This window comes from Erinaceus europaeus, chromosome 13 (assembly GCF_950295315.1).
Source record: "Erinaceus europaeus chromosome 13, mEriEur2.1, whole genome shotgun sequence".
Lineage (NCBI taxonomy): Eukaryota > Metazoa > Chordata > Mammalia > Eulipotyphla > Erinaceidae > Erinaceus > Erinaceus europaeus.
The window spans coordinates 78,029,043-78,050,762 of NC_080174.1; the positions used below are offsets into that span (position 1 = coordinate 78,029,043).

The 21,720-nt window shown below is 46.1% G+C and overlaps 1 protein-coding gene and 2 long non-coding RNA genes across 3 annotated transcripts; 1 reads left to right on the plus strand and 2 right to left on the minus strand.

The window, feature by feature from the left end:
• Nucleotides 1-1,358: 1,358 nt before the first annotated feature.
• LOC132542557 (uncharacterized) lies at nucleotides 1,359-3,283 on the minus strand. Its single transcript, XR_009553556.1, has 2 exons — nucleotides 3,018-3,283; nucleotides 1,359-1,613 (listed from the first exon to the last, which is right to left on the minus strand). It is a non-coding gene; the product is annotated as an uncharacterized LOC132542557 (long non-coding RNA).
• Nucleotides 3,284-4,094: 811 nt separating this feature from the next.
• Nucleotides 4,095-6,970, minus strand: JUN (Jun proto-oncogene, AP-1 transcription factor subunit). The gene has a single exon (XM_007522719.3). It carries the CDS (start codon nucleotides 5,962-5,964, stop codon nucleotides 4,912-4,914), a length of 1,053 nt encoding a protein of 350 aa, XP_007522781.2. The 5' UTR covers nucleotides 5,965-6,970; the 3' UTR covers nucleotides 4,095-4,911.
• A 1,175-nt stretch (nucleotides 6,971-8,145) lies between these two features.
• Nucleotides 8,146-21,040, plus strand: LOC132542936 (uncharacterized). Its single transcript, XR_009553906.1, has 2 exons — nucleotides 8,146-8,799; nucleotides 18,945-21,040. It is a non-coding gene; the product is annotated as an uncharacterized LOC132542936 (long non-coding RNA).
• Nucleotides 21,041-21,720: the final 680 nt, after the last annotated feature.

Genomic DNA, 21,720 nt, shown 5'->3' on the forward strand with positions numbered 1-21,720 from the left:
CTTAACCAACTGACTTCTAAGGTTGAAATGAATGTGGAACCGCAGATAAAGAGGACTGATGTAAATGACTTGAACATGTTGGGGTGGTTTAAGGGAGTCCCCTGAAGACATTAAGTGGTGACTATAGTTAAATTTGAGGTAATTAAAAGTCTATGCCAATTTCCTACTGCTCCTGGATCCGTGCTTCTATCTCCCATTGCCCAAGGGTCAGCTTTACTTTCCTTATCTGGCCTCTTCCCTACCAATCCATCACTGACACTGTTGCTCACATGAGTATTTATTTATCTGAGAGTCCATGTCCCTATTCTGCTTCAAATTCATCTAATTTTTTTTCCCCAATAATTTTTTGGCAACAACCAAACTCTTGACACAGAATAGGTTTACCTTATGACATGGCTCTTATATTTCCTGCTTCATCTCCCTTAACACTTTTTTCTTACACCTTCATTCCCAAACTCTCTAAGCAGCTTATAAGTTCCTCAATACACTTTGCTTTCTTCTGCCCCATGTGCCCATGTATGTGTACACACAAGTTCCTACAATCTTTTAAACCTGGGTAAGTACCGCTAGAGCAACTCAGATCTGACCTCTATGAGAATTCTTTTCTAATAATGGTTCCTTCTGGCCCCATCTGGTGACTCTCTCTGCTTCCTCATTGCTTTCTTCCCCCATCAGAATGTGAGTTTTTAGAAAACAAGGTTGTGTCTTTTTCATCATTGCCAAGACTGGGTTTTGGCATTGTCTGAGTCAAAGAGATCCGGGCCCAGAGGAATTCCTTTCTTTGGAATGTAAAAGTCCAAAAGTAAATAACTGGGTACAGGTTCCAGAGTAAGGAGAGTTTCACTTTATGGAATCATTTCATAGTCTGATCCTTCACCTCTTCTATGTAAGTTCTCTGAAGCTTCATAGATAGATGTAGGTTGTGGAGGCAAGGAACAGAGGCAGCTAAAAGACATTGTATTTTTTAATTTATTTACCTAATACACAACTTCTCCAGTAAAAAAATAAACACAGGACAATGGAAATAATACTTTGCCATGGTCCTTTTCTATATGAAATAAAAGCTGGATATTGGGGGGCCAGGTGGTGGCGCACCTGGTTGAGCACACATGTTACAGTGTGCAAGGACCCAGGTTCAAGCCCCTGCTCCCCACCTGCAGGGGGAAAGCTTTGTGAGTGGTGAAGCAGGACTGCATGTGTTTTTCTCTCTCCCTCTCTATCACCCCCTTCCCTCTTGATTTCTGGCTGTCTCTATCCAATAAATAAAGATAATACAAAATTTTAAAAACCCTGGATATTAATTTATAGACCCCTGAAATCTCTTAACTACACAAACAGGAAATTTCTTCAACATCATCCATGAAGTAGTTATTTTTAATAGTCACATCCGGAGCTTTTTTTTTTTAATGCCTAATCACATATTATCACCACCTTCTCTATCTTTACCCTCAAGCTTACTGTTTCAGGCAGACCCATTTTAAAGAAGATGATGCCCACTTGCATTAATTGATAGGTGAAGGGACCCTCTTAGTGACTGGGAGAATGGATGGGCTAACAGCTTAGCCTTTTCTGGAGTGGAGTGTGGTAGTCTTTGATTCATCTGGAGTTGTACCCTGCAAATGGAGAAGGTAATTTTAAAGGAAGAAATTAAGACTTGAGGAAGGTTTACATTCAATTGTATTTTAGAGGAAGGTTTACATTCAACTGTTCATTCAGTTTTTATACATTTTATAAACATCTCCTATGTGTTGGGCATTGTAGCAGAAAGGAGTCCAAGATTCATAAATGAGTAAGACAGGATTCTGGACAGGAAACACAGAGGTTTCTAGAGATGGTACTTTTTGATAAGTACTATCATAATGTTCTGGTAATTTTTTTTTTGCATTCTTAATGGGGAATATTTATTCTACCTATAGGAGCCAGTGCAGACTTCACGGAGAGGGAACTGCTTTCATCAAAACTTACAGAAATGTGTAGTGTTCATCAGATGACCAGAAAGAAATAATATTCTATCTGGGTTGAGTGCTGTGTACAGGTCAAGTGTGGAGGGGTGAAAGGACATGTGATTCAGATTTACACAAAGATGATAATAAATGTGTATCTAGTTTAGAGATTATTGATATTTTTCAAGTCACAAGACTGTGAAAACCAAGTGAAAAACTAATGATTCCTTTCCTCAAAGGAGAGTCTACATGTATACACACAAATTTTGGAGTGGTTTTCATTGAGTTCATAAGATCTCTGCTCTAATATATATGAAACAAAGAGAAGGTATAGCTTTATGTGTCACTATCACTGTCTTCCCTGTTAGTGTTACACCCCTCCCCCCAAATAACTCATTGAATTCCCACCACAATAAAATTTACCCAAATTAACCTTTGAGAGTCTACAAGTAATTAGCTGGTGTTCGCTCTCCAAAATTAGAGGAGGTTAATTTCCTCTGCCACAATTAACCCCCGGCCCCACCCTCCTTTTCAAATGATTAGCAGTTCAAGGGATATACACATAGAATGCTGAAGCAAGTGTGGGAAGAGGCCTGTGTTTCAGGTGTTATTTTTCACCACTGAAGTCTAAAACAGACGAGGGAGTGGTGTGGCTTTTCTGTGCTGCACTGTTGTCTGGGCTTAGTCTACCTTTGCAGGTAATTAATTCCCCAGCCTGCTTATTTTTTCTAGTTGGCTCTTGTTTAGCTCTCATGGAGCCCCACCCCAAAGTGCTTTATATGTCCCTCTGCTGACTATTCCTACATATGGTCAAAATCAACTCACCTTCTGGGTTGCTGACATCGGCAAATTCACAGTTTGGCAAATTCAGCTCTGTTCCCAGTAACCCTTTGTTAAAGAAATGTTATTACAGTGAGCGGATCTGACAGCTCACACACCTATCCCATCTTTTCCACTCCTAGATATACCAAGGAGAGACTCTTTTATGTCTTTGGATTTACAGCCACAGGCAGAATATTAGCACTCCCAGACCTTTTGGGTACTGGAGCACTGCTAATGAGCAAACAGTCCTACCTCAATTAGTGGTTTGTGAAATATTCCTGGATATCAAATTGCTTTTGCTGCTTGGTAATCACACTGGCTCTTGGGATGAAAGCAACCAAGAAAAAAACTGTTCCCTTGTTGAGGACTGTCATGTTGATCTCCTGAGTTACCTGTCGACAAAATTCAAAGTTTGCTCTTTTCCCAGAGGTAAGGTTTAGACATGTAACCACTGTGTTGATGTTCATGTTATCTCTTGAAAATCTTCCCACAGTATCTGGATCATCATCTTTTGAGACTGAGTCTATGATAATCATTAAAACAAGGATGATTGTTTCAGAGACAAAGTTAAGAAACTATGGGAGAAACTAAATTGGTAAGTTGCTATGCTGGTAATCTCTCCAGGTGCAGACTTTTATGAGAGAGAGAATTAGTGAAACCGGAGACTTTCATTCGGGTTGCAAATCGTGTTAACTCTTCCTAAATGCTCTGCTTTTTAATTATGGAATTATTTTGGAGGACACTAATGTTAACCCAAGCAACTGAAAAGAAAAGCTCCAGTATGAAGCTTGGGAGAAAAAAAAAAGCAGTAAAGGGAATGGAATTCAGGATCTGCTATTGGTAACTGAATACATTTATTGTGACAAGACTGCTGTTATAAATATTCATAAGCAAAGACCTTTTTTTTTAAATCTAGTAATTGTTAAAACGTTAATTTCAACTTGGAAGATGACATTGTTTATAAAAATCTGCCACTATTCCTTTTTTGAGACTAAGCCACTACTGGTAGTGGCATTATAGTGATAGTCACAGCAATGCCACCTGATAGAATCTAAACTTTAAAGTGTCTGACTCCTCTGGGGGTTGGCACTCTGTACCACAGTCTCCCTTCTCTCAGTCTCATGAAAAGCCACTCTATCCTGTGTGAGCAACTCTACATAGATAGCTGGAGGAAGGGAGAGTACAATTTCCTGAGCACCTCAGCTGCAGTTCTTTCTAAAGTCTAGCAGAGACTACCTTTTATTACTTGAGAATAAGAAGCACCGAGTAATCTTATTGACCACTCTTTCAACTCCCCTTATGCAATTCATAGATAATGCAGAAAAGCGGTTAAGTGGTACTTGTTCCAATATTTTATTGTATTTTCTTAAATATCCTTTCTGGTATTTTCAGAAACAAAACATAAAAAAAATTATATACTTTATTACAAATGGTAAACTCAGAGTGCTCCAAATCTCTTATTTACAAACAACACTGGGCAGGACCACCCAAACAAACAAACATGAAATAACTTACAAAGGCATGAAGCTGTTTATTGACAGTCATCAGCTCTCATCAAATTAAAAAAAATATTTATATATATGTACATACACAGTTAAGGAAGGCAGGCCAGAGAAGAGTTCATCGGAAGGTAGGCTTGGCCTCGCTCTCACAAACCTCCCGCCCGCCTCCCCGCCCCCAACCCCCGGTGTTTGTTCATAAGGAAACTACAGAAGCAATCTACAGTCTCTATTGCAGTTTGCAACCCCCTTCCCTCCCCCCCTCCCCACTTTTAATACTGAATGAGATCGAATGTTAGGTCCATGCAGTTCTTGGTCAATGTTAAAAGTCTGATGTTCTGTCCGTGCGGGGACAGCCCGCCCGTCCGCAAAGCTGGGCGGCCCGGGCCGCAGGCGGCCGCTCCCTGGCTCGCGGCCGAGAGAGGGCGCCAAGTCCTTCCCACTCGTGCTCCCTGGGGGCGCCGTCAGGACGCAACCCAGTCCAACTTGGCTACCCTCGGCTTTAGTCCTCGGACACTTCTTCTCTTTCTCTCTCTCTCTCGCTCTCTCTCTCTTCCACAACTTGTCCAGTTCTCAAGTCAGTCTCTCAGTGTTATTATTATCATTACTGTTTTCTCCGTTGCCCCTCAGCCCCCGACCGTCTCTCTTCAGAACGTCTGCAACTGCTGCGTGAGCATGAGCTGGCACCCGCTGTTAACGTGGTTCATGACTTTCTGTTTAAGCTGTGCCACCTGTTCCCTGAGCATGTTGGCCGTGGACGCCAGCTCCGAGTTCTGCGCTTTCAAGGTTTTCACTTTTTCCTCCAGCCGGGCGATCCTCTCCAGCTTCCTTTTCCGGCACTTGGAGGCGGCGATGCGGTTCCTCATGCGCTTCCTCTCGGCCTTGATCCTCTCTTGGGACTCCATGTCGATGGGGGACAGGGGCGGCGTCTCCCCGGGCATCTCGGGCACCGTCTGCGGCTCCTCCTTCAGGGCCTGCAGCCGCGGGTGCTGCACGGGGATCTGCTGAGGCAAGTGGTGCGGCTGCGGCGGCTGTTGCTGCGGCGGCTGCTGCGGCGGCTGCTGGGGCTGCGCGGGAAAGGCCAGACCCGACGCGCCGAACGAGGGCGCCCCGCCGCCGCCGCCGCCGCCGCCGCCGCCGCCGCCGCCGAGCGCGCCCGGGTTGAAGTTGCTCAGGTTGGCGTAGACGGGCGGCTCGCTGTGCAGGCTGCCGCCGCCGAAGCCGCCGCCGCCGCCGCCGCCGCCGCCCGCCACCGAGGCCACCGCGGGCGCCACCAGACCCGCCCCGCTGACCGGCGGCGCCGCCGACGTGACGCTGGGCAGCGTGTTCTGGCTGTGCAGCTCGGCCAGGGCGCGCACGAAGCCCTCGGCGAAGCCCTCCTGCTCGTCCGTCACGTTCTTGGGGCACAGGAACTGGGTGGGGGTCGGGGTGGTGGTGATGTGCCCGTTGCTGGACTGGATGATCAGGCGCTCCAGCTCCGGAGAGGCCAACTTGAGCAGCCCCACGTCGGGCGAGGTGAGGAGATCCGAGTTCTTGGCTCGGAGGTGCGGCTTGAGGCTGCCCACCGGGTCGGCCAGGTTCAGGGTCATGCTCTGCTTCAGGATCTTGGGGTTGCTGTAGCCGTAGGCACCGCTCTCAGACTGCAGGAACGAGGCGTTGAGGGCATCGTCGTAGAAGGTCGTTTCCATCTTTGCAGTCATAGAACGCTCGGAGGCTTCGTGGGGGCTTCGCGTGGGCCACGCACACAAGTTTCGGGGCCGCAGCAGCGCGTCGGCAAAGCGGGGCGGGAGGAACACCCGGGTCTCCCCGGGGCCTCTGGCAAAGGAAAAGTTTCTCTCCGAGCGCGCGCGCCCCCCGCAGGCAGGGCCCCCGCCCTGCGCCCCGCTCACCGGCTCGCCCCCAGGGGCCGGGCGTTGGGAGAAGTCGCGGTCACTCACGGAGCCTGTTGCAGAGCGCGGCGGAGTCCAAGGACGGACGCGGCTTCCCGGCGACAGCGGCTCCCAGGGCGCGGGCGCGGGTCGGCGCCGACCCGGGGGAGGTCGGCGAGCGGCGGCGGCGGCGGCGGCGGCGGATCTCCGCCGCCCGGACTCGGACGTCTGTTCCCTCCGGCGCCGCGAGGGGGACGGGGCGCGCGGCGCGACTCGCTCAAGTTCAGCGATCGGCGCGAGCCAAGCGGAGCGCGCGCTCCTCCTCTCCTCCGCCTTTTCCTCCTCGCCGCCGCCGCGCAGCTTCAGCAGAGGGAACGCTTTGCAAAAGTAATTACAAGTTCTCTCCGGGACCTGAGGAGGGATGTGAGTGAGTGTGTGTTGAGTGTGTGTGTGCGGCGGGATCACTTGTCCCCTGTCTTCCCGGTCAGGAAAAGTTCTTTGCCGCTGCAGCCGCTCGTCAGACGTCCACCCCGGCGGACAGTCGTCGCTCTCTGCGCTGTCGGCAGCGTCCGGACAGCGGTCTTCTCCTCCCGGGGGCAGCTGGAGAAGAGGGCTCTCCCGACGCTCCCCCAGACACCAACCTGGGAGCCACAGGCGCGAGCTCTGGGTAGTTGGTGAGAAAATGAAAAAGCAAAAGCTTTGCAGCTCGGAGTCGACCGCTGGACAGACTGAGTGACTCTGCTGTCTGTCTGCCTCTCTAGAGTCCGCGCACCTCCACTCCTGTCTCGCCTCTCCAGCCACACTCAGTGCAACTCTGAGCCCTTATCCAGCCCGAGCTCAACACTTATCTGCTAGCAGTCAACCCCTAAAAATAGCCCATGATGTCACCCCAAGACCTTCCCATTGGCTCGCGTCGCTGTCAGGGGGGCGGGCCGGCCCGTCACCATGGAGACCCACCCTAGAAGATTCTTCTCGGGACCCGCGGAGGCTCACGGGATGAGGTAATGCTCTGCTGCCCTCCTACAGTTGGGCCCTTCTTTCTCCTCCTCCCCCCGCCCCCTCCGGAGTCGCTCGCGCCCCTGGTTCTCCCTCCCCTCCCCGGCGGCGCGTCTTTCCCGGCCCGCCCGGTGCATTGTGGGCTGACGTCTTGGGGTTTGACGGTCTGTCGTGACGGTGGCTGCTGTGGGACGCTCGTAGCCTCCGACTGGGGCGGCCTCAAGTTCAGGACTCAGGGTGGGGTGGGGATGGAGGGCCTGTGGGGGACCCCCGGAGGTTGGGGAGCCGGGTCAGATGGTGTATTTGTTTGTTTATTTATTTTGGGAGGGGGGAGGCAGGGCCACAGAGCGGGTGGCAGCTCCCGGTTTCGGGGACTCCCGCGCGGGTAGTGCGGGTCCAGCGCCCCGGGGTGGCCGCGCCCCCCGCACTTCCGGGGGCGGGAGAAGCGCCCTTAAGGTGGCTCCGGGCGTGCGAGGGGCTCTGGGGACGCGGGGGTCGGGAAAGCGGGTTTAATGAAGTCAAGGGGCGGCCTGGCTGGAGCTCGACACCCCCCGCCCCCTGCAGAGGACGCTCGGAAGTGCGTCTCCGGGTCAAGTTCGGGCGCTCTGGAGGCGCGCGGTGGCGGCGGGGTTTGCGTGGCTGGCGGCCGGGGCTCCCCGCGCCCCGCGGTTACGGAACCTCCCGGCCGGGCAGAGGGGTGCGGGGTCTGCCGCACGGTTCTGCTCCGAGACGAAGCTTTCTTTTTTAAAAAAAATTTTTTTTAATTGGAAATAGAATTAGAGGACAACTTTTAAGTAGGGAACGAGCCTTTGGGGAACCTGAAACTTGAACCCACCCCCCTGCGATCCTGTCTTTCTCGCCCCCGCACAAGCGCACGCTCTGCACCCCGCGCCCGCACACACCCGCGCGCACATACTCACGTACATCCGCACACACACCCGCACGCTCCTGCGTACACCCGCACATGCCCGGGCACGCCCGCGCACCCCCGTACACACCCGCGTACATCCGCACACTCCAGCACATAGGTACACCAGCACACGCTCGCGTGCACACCCGCACACACCTATGCACACCCTCCACACCCGCACACCCGGCTCCCTCTTCCTGCCCCGATTTGCTTCCGGGAAAACACGTCCCGCCAGCAGCAGGCACTCGCCCGAAGTCACGCAGTGAGCTACTGGCAGAACTAGATTTGAAAAGCTCTCGGCGGGGCATTTCCCGCGTGGCCTCTAGGCAGCGCTAGACCCCTGTGAGTGGCTCCTGCTCCGTCCTCGGGATTTTCCTCCTCCTCCTGCCACCCCTCCCACCCCTCAGTATCGGCTCAATCCCTGATCTCGGGTTCTCTCTCTCTCTCTCTCTCTCTCTCTCTCTCTCTCTGTCTCTCTCTCTGTCTCTCTCTCTGTCTCTCTCTCTGTCTCTCTCTCTCTCTCTCCCGCTGCTCCTGCGTGAAGCGCGCAAAAGTCAAGCCACTTTTCTGAGCTCCAGCTCCTCTGCAAGAAGGGGGCCTCTGAGCTGAGCTAGGGCACCACCTCGCCCCCCGCTTCTTCGCCTACCACACGGCCCTGCCCCCGAGCACCTCCGCGGAACGTGAGGAGAAAGGAGTGTGATTTGGCAGGGTCAGGTGTACGGATTCCTGGAAGGAGCGGTGACAACGGGAAAGACTCAGAAGTCAGTTCTTCCCTCGGGGCCCCTTTGTGCAGGACAGGGGTTTGAAGTTAGGACAGACGTGCCCCACTCTGCATGCCTTTGAATTTTGCCTTTTTAAACTTCTGACCTGGCGGGGAATTGGGTGCTAGCTTCATAGCCCCAAGCCTGTGTGGCTTTTGGAAAGTTTGGACGCAACAGCAGCTGATACTAGGCAAATCCTCCCCAACTTTTTTTTTTTTTTTTAAATTCCTGGCGTTTACTTCCTGCAGCAGAAGGGAACTGAGTGGTGACTGTAAACCAGGCACTGGGGTCCGGTGTGACAGGGCACAGGATGGCAAGAGCCAGAGGGTATTCTCTTCTCATCTGTTGCCCTGTGTCATTTCTTTTCTTCACCTTCACTTTGGTGGAACCGAGGCTCTAAACATGCATTATTTCATCAATTTGGGTCACTTCCCCCCCCCCCCCCCCGTCCGATACAGACAGAAACAGTAAAACAGCACCGCAGCAGCAAAGCGCCCTCTGAGGCTTCCTTCATTCCACCATAGCGCCTCTTATATGATGCCAAGACTTGAACCTGGGCCATCCCTATCCGGCGATGCAGGAACCTACCTAATGAGCTAACTCTCTGGCATCTTGAATTATTTTCTTTTAGATTTAGAGAGCTGGTGTATTTAAGAATTTGCATTGTAGTCTCCACCTGCAGGGGGAAAGCTTTGAGAGCAGTAAAGCAGTGTTGCAAGTGTCTCTCTGTCTCTCTCCCTCTCTCTCTCCCCCCCTTCTCTCCCAATTTCTGGCTGTGTGTACCCAGTAAATAAATAAAGATAATTAAACATTTTAACAAATACTTTTATTATAACAATAATCAAAGTAAGTTTCATGTATTAAATAGCTATCAATCAGGAATTTTCCAAAGTTATTTATTCAACTGCCAGGGTGTTAGTCCAAACCTTAGTGCACACATGATTCAGCTGAACAACTTTCTTACCCCATTTTTAATTCTCCATTTTTTGAGTGTGAGGGAAAGAGAGAGACAGAGACTAAAGCAGGACTCCACCATGGGAGGGGGGTGGGCTGCCACTGTTTGGCCATGGTACTGCTGTATGGTGTCAGGGATCAAACCTAGGAACTGATACATGGTAGGTTATGTGTGTGCTTTACCAGTGAGGCCCTTTACTAACATCCTACACCTTAGAACTTTAAATGTGCTTTATCTTCCCGAAAATACCTTGAGATACATGAATTAGTATCTGATTTTACTGTATGAGAAATTATGTCCATCGTAACTGCTTCAACAGCACAGGTATTCATAGCAAGCTATAGGAGACCTAATTTAGACTAGGTCATTGAGAAAGACTTTTCTGGAAAAGTCTTTAGGATTCAAGTTGAATCCTAAAAAGACAAGGAGTAGAGTAGGCATGGAGGGGAGGGAGCCATATCCTAGGCTGGGGGCGGGGTAGCTATGTGACAAGCTTGCAGACAAGTAAGCAAGAGAAGAGCATCCTGACATTATTTCTGACATTACATCTTTCCTTTTCTGCCCCTAGATCACAGAGCATAGAGAGAAAGGGCTCAAAAATGACACTGTCAGCAAACCACATTAAAATTTGATACCAGTCCATGGCTAACAGAATTCTGGATGGCTTTTAAATATGGAGAAGGAGGGGACATGGTCAAAACTGTATGACTGAAAGACAAATGCTAAGGTAATTTAGCAGTTCGAATGAGGTACTTATATGCCAAGACCCTATAGATTTGATCCCTAACACTTTGGTCTCTAACTTTCTCAATAAATAACATTTTAAAATAAAAATTAAAAAAAAGAAAAAGGAAAATGTGCCTAGAGAGGCCTTATTCCGATCACACAGACAGCTGGAAACTGGCTTCAGGTCTGTGTTACATTCCCTCAAACTAACTTCTCCTCTCTGGGAGACTTTCTTGTATGTCTGCAGTGGAACTTCTGGTGGGATAAAATAAGTTGCCTTGCCCAGTCCTCTGTGACTCCTTCCAAAAGTTCTTTTATTTAGGAACTTCAAGACTTAGGACATTGTATAAATATATATTTTTTTGTCTAAGATTTCTGTGTGTATTTCTGTCTTATGTGGTTTAGTAGGCTTTTTTTTTTAAACTTCTATTGAAAATAACAAACTTTATTTATTTATTTATTTATTTTAAATCTCACGTTAATGCCCCTGCTTGGAAACTGTCATTGGTTTTCCTTAGGAGAATTTGGTTGTCTTTGCCTGAGAAGGGGGCACCTAACAGTGTACTTCCTGTTCACTGGCCTCGTTTCTGACTCCCAGTATCAGTCAGGAAAGGCTGGGTTAGGATGCTCTAACAAGTAGTTGTCATATCTCAGTCCCTTGCCCAAGGGGAAGGTTGTTTTGTTTGTTTCTGTTTGGTATTGTTGCTAGTGCTACATGCCTGCTGTGGGTCTGCAAGGGATTTCTGCTCGTTGTGACCACCTGAGAATTTGGATAGGAGAAAGCTTCACCTTGACACAAGCTTCTCATTATGAGCTTAGCAGGGAGCAGAGAAAGGAGCAGGTCATGCACTGGCTGCATACCCCAGGAAGCAACAAAAACACTTCTGCTTGGGTATCTTTGACCAAAGCAAGTCACAAGGCTATGCCTAACCTCTTAGATCTCTGTACTCCTGCCAAGTGTCTAAAAGGGAGAGATCCTAGAATATTTAAGGAACAACACTAGTGACTCTTAACAGTTCCTCTTTCTATCCACCAACTGTTCAGCTTTACTGTATTCCCAGTTTAGTTCCAGTATAAAATCTCTTTCCAGATTCTGAGTGAGTTATAGTAGATGCTATATCATCTCCCGATGGGATTCCTCATCTAGAGGGAACCTGTCTGCCTGAACACTCTCATATGTAACATGGGATAGAGAGGATGACTGCACTAGATAACCTGCTTGGAAAGTCAAGGAATGGGAGAGCACAATAGGTCCTAGTCCACTGAGCAGACACACTGAGAATTCCTTGTCCAGCTCCTCAGTTAGACCTCCATCCTGCTTCCTAAGTGTAGTTACCGTATTCATTGATTTCTGAGACCTCTGACCTTCCCTCTGAGAGGGTCTTCCTTTTTCTACATTTAAATCAGGCTTTGGGGAAAATGCTCTAAAATAAAATTGTAAAAAATCAGGCCTTATAAGGCTGAGGAGATAGCTCAGCCTACTACTACTACTGCACGTCTGGAGGCTACAGAAACTACAGGTTTGGAGCCAGGTGGTGGCACACCACATTAACTGCACATAGAACTATGTACAAGGATCTGGGTTCGAGTCCCCTCCCACCTGCAGAGGAGACTCTTCACAAGCAGTGAAGCAAGTCTGCTGGTGTCTATCTTTCTCTGTTCCCTTCTCTGTTCCTCTCTGTTCCCTCTTTCTCTTACAATTTCTGTCCTATCAAATTAAAAAAAGAAAGGAAAAAAAATGGCTGCCAGTAGCGGTGGATTGGTAATATTGGCACCGAGCCCCAGTGATAATCCTGGAGGAAAAAAAACAGAAAAAAAAAAGAAAGGGAAAAAGAAAGAAAGGCTACGGGTTCAAACCCCAGTACCACTTTATGCCAGAGCTGATCTTTGATCCTTTCTCCTTACTCTCTCATAATAAATACATTAATATTTTAATAAATAAGATTAAAGTTGGGGCTTATGTGTGATAATAAGTCTCAAATATGTCTGCTTAGTGGACTGGCTTCTATTGTGGTCTCCCACTCTACTGGTTGATCTCTTTTTTGTTACAAGCTTCTGAATGTACCTAACAACCACCAACACAGGCTATTAGCAGTTTGTTTTACTGTATCTTGCTTTCATCATTAGTTCACAATATGCCTTCTAACTTGTTATAGGTGATATGTTCACAAATAGTTCATTGTCCTTTTTGCTTCTGATTAGTGTTCTCAGTTACGAGATTCTACTGTATTCACACGTTTCATTTCATTATTGTTTTTATATTGACCATATCTTGCAGCCATATCTTGCAATCTACATGTTACATTACATAGCTTATAGGTATCAATTTTATACCAAGATAGGCTATGTTTTATCTCAAGGTATGGTATCATAATCTTGGTGTTTTAAACATTTATTTTTTTTCTTGCTTTTAGTACATACTGAGGGTCAGAGGTGCTCTGTTAAGTGTATTCACTGAGAGACCAAGTCTAAAATAGTTTGTTTTTTGCTTACTGTCATCATATGGGGCTTACCACTCTGGGCCAAATTCTCTTTTTGGATAGAAGCTGGCTGGCAGGAAGGGAAGTGGGGGACAGCACAGCACCCTCAGTGCTGGGATGCCAGGGACTTGAATTTGGGCCATCTACAGGACAAAGCAGGTTTCTTCACAGGTGAGCTATCTTGCCTTCTGCAAAAGGGTTTATTTTGACACATGCTTCCAAAAGTATCCCAAGGGCTGGGTGGTGGTACATTCAGTTGAGAGCACATCCTACCATGCATAAGGACCAGAGTTCAAGTCCCTGGTCCCCACTTGTGGAGGAAGCTTCGTGTGTGTTGGAGGAAGCAGTGCTGCAGCTATCTCTTCTCTTTCCCTACCTTCCATTCCATCTCAACTCATCTCTGTCTCTACCCAATAAATTAATAAATAAAATGAAAATAAATTATTCCGGTACTATTGACTGGGGAAGGAAGAGACTCACATTGGCTTCAAAAGCTTCCACCCCCAAATGACACTCGTTTACAAATGTTTACATAGACCCAAAGCTAGTGAAATGACCATATTCTGCTTAGAGGGTGCAATAAAGTACACTATTATGAAGTGCCTGAAACCAGAGAGATAAAAATACACTTGTCCGTACAGACTAGGTAGGTTATAGCACATTAGCAGTAATAATAATAAAACCTACTAACTTGGAAGCACAGAGTTACTTCTCATGCATACTGTCTAGCCAGTATGGATTGGGGAGGTCTTTGCTTCACACACTTCATCTTAGTTCTCGGACCCTTTCTCCACCATTATTGATGGTCACGACAGAGAAAAGAGCATGGTGCTTAAACTGCAGAAAGCCAAGCCTGATGTCAGTGGGGAGGAGCAGCAAGTGTTTGTGAGAAGTAATACAGTTACCACACCCTGCACTACACATTCCCCCCATTCCTGAGTCCAAGCCATTCCAAACATTTTTCATTCTTCTTACATATTCCTGTCTTTCCGTGTACTTTTATATTCCATCATAATGCCACCTGATAAAAACTCCTACTCATCATGCAAAACCCAGCTCAAATAATTACTACCTTGGATTCTTTCTGTTATTCCTTCTCTCACCCCAGTCTCAAATGGTCATTATCTTCTTCCCCTCTCACCACAATGGATACCTGAAGTAGGGAATGTTAACACATGATCTTCTTACCTAGCTCCAAATGCAGACACACTGTCTTGCTTATTTTTATATCTCCAGTTTTCTCATGGAGAAAAGTGCCCAGCAAATGTTCACTGATGGATTTTTAAAAATAAAGTTTTTTTTTTCCCATAAGGGAATTAGAGTGTTTTACCATTCAAATAACAATAGGTTCTTTTTTTTATACACAAAAAAGTTAGAATATGTCAGCCCCCCCATGCCTTTTAAGAAATCTCCTTAACTGCTTTCTATTGGATTTGAAATAAAATCCAGAATCCTTACCATGACTCTGAGCTTTTACGTAATCTGAACAGTCTATACTTCCCCAGCCTAAATAGCAAGTACTTCTCCCCACACTAACAATTCTGTAGCCTTTTGACTATTGTATTAGGGTATTGTATTGGGGTAAATAACCTAGAATCAATTCTAAATCCAGTGGCTTCAGACATAAACATTTGTGGCTTTTTGCCTCTGCTCTGTGTTCATCAGGATTATGAGAGACTCTGACCACATTGCCTTCTTCTGGGACCCAGTAAAGCATCCACTGACAAAGAACCTTCTTTTGGGAAGACTACAGATCTTCTGATAAAGGGACAGTGAACTTTGAAGGGTCTTAAGCTGTGCCTTTGCCCCAAAAGTCCTTGTTAGTTCTCACAATTCATTGACTAAAGCTAGTCACCTGTCTCCACCCAACCACAAAGGAAGCAGGAAGTGCAATCCTATTTGTCTGGAAGGCAGAGAGCTACAAGCATTTGGTGACCAGCTCTAAAGACTTCCCAGGATAGACTTTTTTAGTTCCTCAAACAGGACACATCATCTCTTCCATAAGCATCTTTATGAGTCCTCCTACATTTCTGCTTCTTAGTCCATTTCTTTCTTTGGATCGTAGCTTTAATGACTCTTTGACTTCCTGTGATTTTCATGTCATAACTGTCCCCCGTCTAAATTAGATCTAAATTAGACTTTCTGATAAGTCCTTATTTTTTACCCTGCATGGCAGTTATGGTTGACAAAGGTGATACATCATACTCCTTTCAATTTCTAAGTGTAGAAAAAAGTTGAAAGACACAAGAAAGAGATGAACAGAGACAGAAATGTGAACCTGCTAACCAATATAAAACAGACTGGATAATGGGGCAGTTTTGAGGCCAGCCTAATGCTTCACACTTAACTTTAAATTAACATTTGGACCCTGGTAAAAGTAGGTAGTTACAGGCATCTTCTAAGAGGATAGTAATTATATACTTGCTGTAGAAAAAGTTTGATCCAAAACTAAATTCCAAGTGGCTGAATGGGCAGGATGGGTCTTTACTTTTTATTTATTTTATTTTATTAGTGATTTAATAATGTTCGACAAGATTGTGGGATAAGAAGGGTACAATTCCATCCAATTTCCACCACCAGAGTTCCATATCCCTTCCCCTCCATTTGGAAATGTCCCTATTCTTTATCCCTCTGGAAGTATGGGCCAAATGACACTCGTGTCTTTATGGGGTGCAGGAGGTTTGGTTTCTGTAATTGCTTCTCCTCTGTACATTGGTATTGACAGGTTGATCCATACCCCCAATCTGAGTCTTTTCTTATCATTTGTTACTTGCCGTTTATGTAGAAGAGCTACAAAATATTAAAAGATAATCCCCTTTTTCTTTTCTTCCCTCACATGTAGTTAAACTGCTTTTCCCAGGCCCTTGCAATTAGTGTGGCCATGTGACCAAGTGGTAGCCAACATGCAGGGAGTAAATGTGACTTGCACCACTTATAGCCTGGACCATAAACTTACCTCTGGTTATCTTTTCTTAAGGGGAATAAAGGACAGGATCCCAGATAGAAGGGGCCTGGGTGTCTGAATCACCACATGTAAGATTATCCACTGACTAAGATCATGTGCATTGGGTGTGAGAAAACAACTTTTCTTGTGTTGAACCACTGAGATTTTGAAATATCACTGTCAAAGTTTCTAGTTTGTTCTTGTCCTAATTGATGTTGAATGATACCTTCAATGAGAGGATAAATATGGAACTGAATTCAGGATACTGTCTTTGCCAGTTTAAAGAGAATTGGTGGAGGAGGATAGACTTCTTATTGTTAATGCTTTCTTTCCCATCAAATTTACAAATTTAATGAGCCATGTTCCATGCTTTGCATTCTCTTCTGTACTTAATTTTCACTATTTATTGAGGCAAAATATAGGTAGCACATATTGAATGTTTTTCTCATTTATTCATTGATTTATGAGCGCTTTGTGTATACTAGCTACTGTTTAACACTGGGAGCTGGGCAGTGGAGTAACCTGTTGAGTGCACACATTACCATATGCAAGGACCCAAGTTCAAGCCCCTGGTCCCCATCTGTAGGGCAGATGTTTCACAAGTGGTGAAGCAGTGCTACAGGTTTCTCTCTCTCTCCCCCACCTGTCTCAGCTTATCTCTGTTCTATCAAAAGATGGTGAACAGGAGCTCTAGGGCCTGCTCACAGTTGGAATGTAGTGAAGAAAATGGTATATCATAACGAGGCACAGCCAGCCCAGTGAGACGATGCTATGAGGAACAGGATGTTCGTGTGCACATGGACAGAACACCTGTCAAGTGTAGCAGTCAGAGAATTGTTCTCTGAGGGGGCTTTGAGCACACTGAAACCAAGAAAGTAAGATTATCCAGAAGGAGAGACAGAGGAGAGTAAAAGAAGGGGGATGCATGCTGGAGGATCTGAATGTGCGACATGTTTGGAGGAACCAAAAGGTAAGCCAGAAGGGACTAATAGGTAGGGTGAGCTGAGAGGAAGGCCTTAAAGCATGAGTATACAGAAAGCCTCTACTATAATTTGTGAGTTCATCTAAAGAGAAGAAAATGGGGTTGATTAACCATCAAGATGGTAACAGTAGAGGTATTTGGGTAATTTCCATTTTCCTCCTTATGCTTCTCTGTTTATTTAAAAACTTTCTACAGTAAACATGTATTACATTTCTAGTAAAAAAAAAAATAGATGTTTTTTTTCTTGGTAGTTGTGACTGTACTCACTGTCCCTCGATGAACCTTCACAGTCATCTTATGAGAAAGCTTTGATCTTGAGCCCAACAACAAGGCTGGAATTTGCCTCTAAAGGTCTTATTCATTTTACTTTCTCTCCATTAAGCCAGTTTTTCTTGCTGCTTTCAAAGTACTGATGATGGCTTTTATATGAACTGGTGACTTTAGTGCTACATTGCATGTTGATGTGAAAGTTTGCAACCTGGAGAAACTGGAGCAATTGGATCTGACCTAGCTAAGAAGCTACCCACAGAGAGGATGGTCCCTGTTCTTCCTTTGCTATGCCATTACACTTTTCTGTGCTGGTTGCTATGTCTGTGTGTGTGTTTAATTTTTTTCTTTACTGGGTGGTTAATGGTTTACAGTTAATTAGTAAAATGCAGTAGTTTTCACATGTGTAACATTTCTCAGTTTTCCACATAACAATTCAGCCCCCTCTAGGTCTTCCTCTGCTATCATGTTTCCCTGCCCCACCCCAAAGTCTTTTACTTTGGTGCAGTACACCAAACCCAGTCCAAGTTCTGCTTTGTGTTTTCTTATTTTTCAGCTTCTCTTTTTTCTTTTTTAAGTTCTTTTTTGTTATCTTTATTTATTTATTTATTTATTGGATAGAGACAGCCAGAAATTGAGAGGGAAGGGGTGGTAGAGAGGGAGAGACAGAGAGACACCTGCAGCCCCACTTCACCACTCATGAAGCTCCCCCCTACAGGTGGGGACCAGGGGCTCAAACCCGGATCCTTGCACACTGTAACATATGCGTTCAACCAGGTGTGCCACCACCCAGCCCCCTCAGCTTCTCTTTCTTTATTATTAGTGATTTGATACTGATAGTTAGGATTTTTGGATAAGAGGAGCACAGTCCATATAACTTCCACTGGTGGCACTATGCCATATTCCATCCCCTGCACTGGAAGCTTCACCATTTTTTATTCCTCTGTGAGTATGAACCAGAGATCTCTATGGGGTACAGAAGGTCAGATGTCTGGCTTCCATAATTGCTTCTCCACTGGACATGGACATTGACAGGTTGATCCATACAATCAGGCTATTTCTATCTTCCCCTAGTGGGTTAGTGTTCCAGGGAGGTGGGGTACCAGGACACATTAGTGAAGTTATCTGCCCAGGGAAGGAAGGTTGGATGCCATGTCTTTTATTTGGTGATTTTTTTTTAAGTATGATGAGGACTACTGATAACTTTTAAACATGAATTCAGGGAAGAGATTGTTTCTTATTCTCTCAGCCCACATCTTGATTGACTAGCATATTGGTGCTTGGCCAAGTCAGTAATGATGGAAATTTGCAACAAACACTTAAACATTTGAAGTCTTGAAACACCAAATTAACATTCTCCAAATTATGTTGTAACAACAATCTCAGTCACGACTCTCCGAGGTCTAATACAAGCATGAGTTTATTTCATGCACATATTACATTTCCATCCTGCAGTGGGTCTCAGCTTTCTCCTAAGATCTTGGCTGAAGGAGCAGCCCCCTTCTGAGACATTGTTGGTGTGTGCCACAGGGAAGAGAGAGAAACCACAGTTGTGGAGGTCTGTAACACGTGCTACTTCCATTCACCTTTGACTGCCCATATTGCATCTGCAGGCCTGACAACATCCACAGTTTAGTCTCAGCTCTCCTAGTATCTGTCTCTATTTGTAAAATAAATGATGGCTGTTGGTATTCTTCATGTTGGTTTGGCCCCCTTCCCCCTACCTCTGAGAAAATTGGTTTGGCCCTTGCTAATTTCACGCCCCGCTTTCTCCCTGCCCCCTATGCTAAGGACGTCCAGAGTCCCAGCAGCAGCAGCGGAGGATGAATGATGGGGAAGCACATTGTGTGGTGATTTGCCCGTTCGTGAATAAAGATTAAACTGCAGCTTCTCAGCCCAGCCGTGTGTCCGCGAGTCTCTCTCTGTCTACCACCATGAAGCTAGCCTGGCCTACTGGAGCCTCCAAACATTAACAACAAATGGCGCCCAACGTGGGGCTGACCTGCGCATCTCTCAGATAAGTGAAGACAATTTGGCTACCTATGTACTATGGCCTTCTCTTCTGCTTGTGAAGAGATCTCCAAAGGCCTCTGCCCTTTCTTCACGAGACTGTTTCGCTGTTTCTGGAACATTTATCTCTGGACCACTCTGTGGTTTCTGCCCAACGCCAGCCTGCAGGAGCCCAATGCCAGCCTGCATGAGCTGGCTTTCTGCCACGTGGCGCGGGGCATTGGGCGCGAGCTCCCTCCACACTGCTCGGCTGCGGGGAGCAGGGCAGCAGACATGGCAGGGCCATGGGGCAGGGCCGCGGCAGCCTATCATGGCCGCCACCCCAGGGCACCTTGGCCCACGCCTTCTGCATGGCTGGCCCACCCACCCTTGTGCTATGAAGTCTGGACAGATCCCAGACCACCTGGAGACCGCAGGTTCCCTGCCGAAACTGGGCCCCCTGACCGAGATCTCCAGCTTGGGTCTGAAGGCAGACAAGCTAGAATACACAGAGATTCGTCCAGAGATCGCAACCTAAAATTCCTAGAAGTGGAGCTGCATGGATGGTGACCCCCCCCCCCCAACAACTAAGACAGTACAGATCTAAATTCGTGTTTAAAATGACATGTCTTTGTAACAAAAGTTTCTCTCCTTGTGTATTGAAGACCATGTGTATGTGTGTGTTTAAAGTTTGGTAACATTAACTTTAAGGTTAAAAATGTAACTTTAAGGCTAAATTCTTACCAGGCAAAGTTAAATGAAAAAGGTTTTCAACGTAATTCTCATAAAGATAAAATTAACTTACATTTAAAGTCTGAGGTAAAAATCAGTTAACAATCAATATATTTTAACTAAGTTGGTCTAAAAAAAAAACCTGCACACACCTAGGGTGTGTCTTCATCTTGAATGGGTGTAACAAAAGGTTAAAAAGACATTGTTGATATGTAAAAGTCTCAAATTCCTTCTCAATTAGAAATGTTAGGTTGCTATGGTTACGCTAATAATTCTCATGCCTGAGGCCTTTTTCTTTCTATGGTTCATGTTTGCCTTTCCACATTTTATTGTTTGAACTTTAAATAGCCTTGGAATCGTGCTGGAAGGGACTTCCAATTGTGATAGAGTTATCAATTGTGGTAAACTTCTAACCTGCTACAAGTTTTGTTTCATAAGTAAGTGAATTGCAGCTGTCAAGTTCTCTACAGAAAAGCAGAATTCTGATGGCTGACATTCCCCATCGAGACAGATGTACAACAATTCACCCCCTGGCAATTCTTCGGTGGACATCTGCTTTGGACTTCTATCAGACTCACTGATACACCTTGGACACTTTGCACAAAACTAGTGGCTTCCCTTATGCTGCTGGGTTTCTCAAAGACTGACTGCAGCCATGCCTTGGGACTCTAGGCCTCCCCCTCCCCCCATGCTAGAAAATGCCTGTCGAGGCAAGTACGCCCCCCAGAGGCAGGAAATGTTTTTTTTAAGCTGATAAAGTTTTGCCCACAGAGGCAAAAAATGCCCCCCTCAGGCCTTCCCTTGGCAGCACACTGGTTCTTGTTACTTGCTTACATGTTTCTCCATGTTTGTGCCAGTTTCTTTTTTGAAAATGCCTGTACGATACAGGTTTCTGTTCACCCCACACCCCTGATACTGTGGTCATTTAGTTAAAAAGAAAAGGGGGAATATGTGGGTATTCTTTGTGTTGGTTTGGCCCCCATCCCCCTACCTCTGAGAGAATTGGTTTGACCCTTGCTAGTTTCGCGCCCCGCTTTCTCCCTGCCCCCTATGCTAAGGACGTCCAGAGTCCCAGCAGCAGCAGCGGAGGAAGAATGATGGGGAAACACATGGTGTGGTGATTTGCCCATTTGTGAATAAAGATTAAACTGCAGCTTCTCAGCCCAGCCGTGTGTCCCCGAGTCTCTGTCTCTGTCTACTGCCGCGAAGCTAGCCTGGCAAACATTAACAACAGATGGCATACTCTAAACCATGGAATACTATGTCCCCACTTTGAAAGATGAGTTAGTTGCCCTTCAAAAGATGAGTCAACCCAAAGAAAAGCCTTGATGGAGACAAGCATGAAGAAAGTAAATTGCATAGTCAGGTATATAGACGGGTCTCACTTTTGCATTTGTTAACTTGGAGTACATCCTTTTGCATGAGAATGTTAATGAATAACAGTAAGCATTTGATGAGTACTTACTACACATTTCTTCACTTAATCCTTAGAAAACTCAGAAAAAGTAAGACAAAAGCTGTGTGACAAGTGGTCATTGTTAGTTATCTTTCTTGGGCGATGAGATTAGAGAGATTTTAATCCATTTTATAAGATACATGATTTCTATAAATTTTTACTTGTCCCATTAGGTGGATTAATCAGCTTTTGTTGTGAAATAAGTCACTGTAAAATCTGAGTACTGTACAGTGGTAACCTTTTTTCTGTTTTCCAGGGCAGAGCAGTTGAGGTGCCCTTGCCTTCCTAAATTGCCATTCATTCTTCTTTCCAGTCTATTGTATCTACCTCTCTGGACCTCCTGCAGTTTCTAAGCAGTGATGATGGCTTTTCCTGGAACAGCAGACTGTA

Excerpts from the sequence above, each read along its gene's own strand:
- JUN (XM_007522719.3), bottom strand. The coding sequence starts at position 5,964 with ATGACTGCAAAGATGGAAACGACCTTCTACGACGATGCCCTCAACGCC.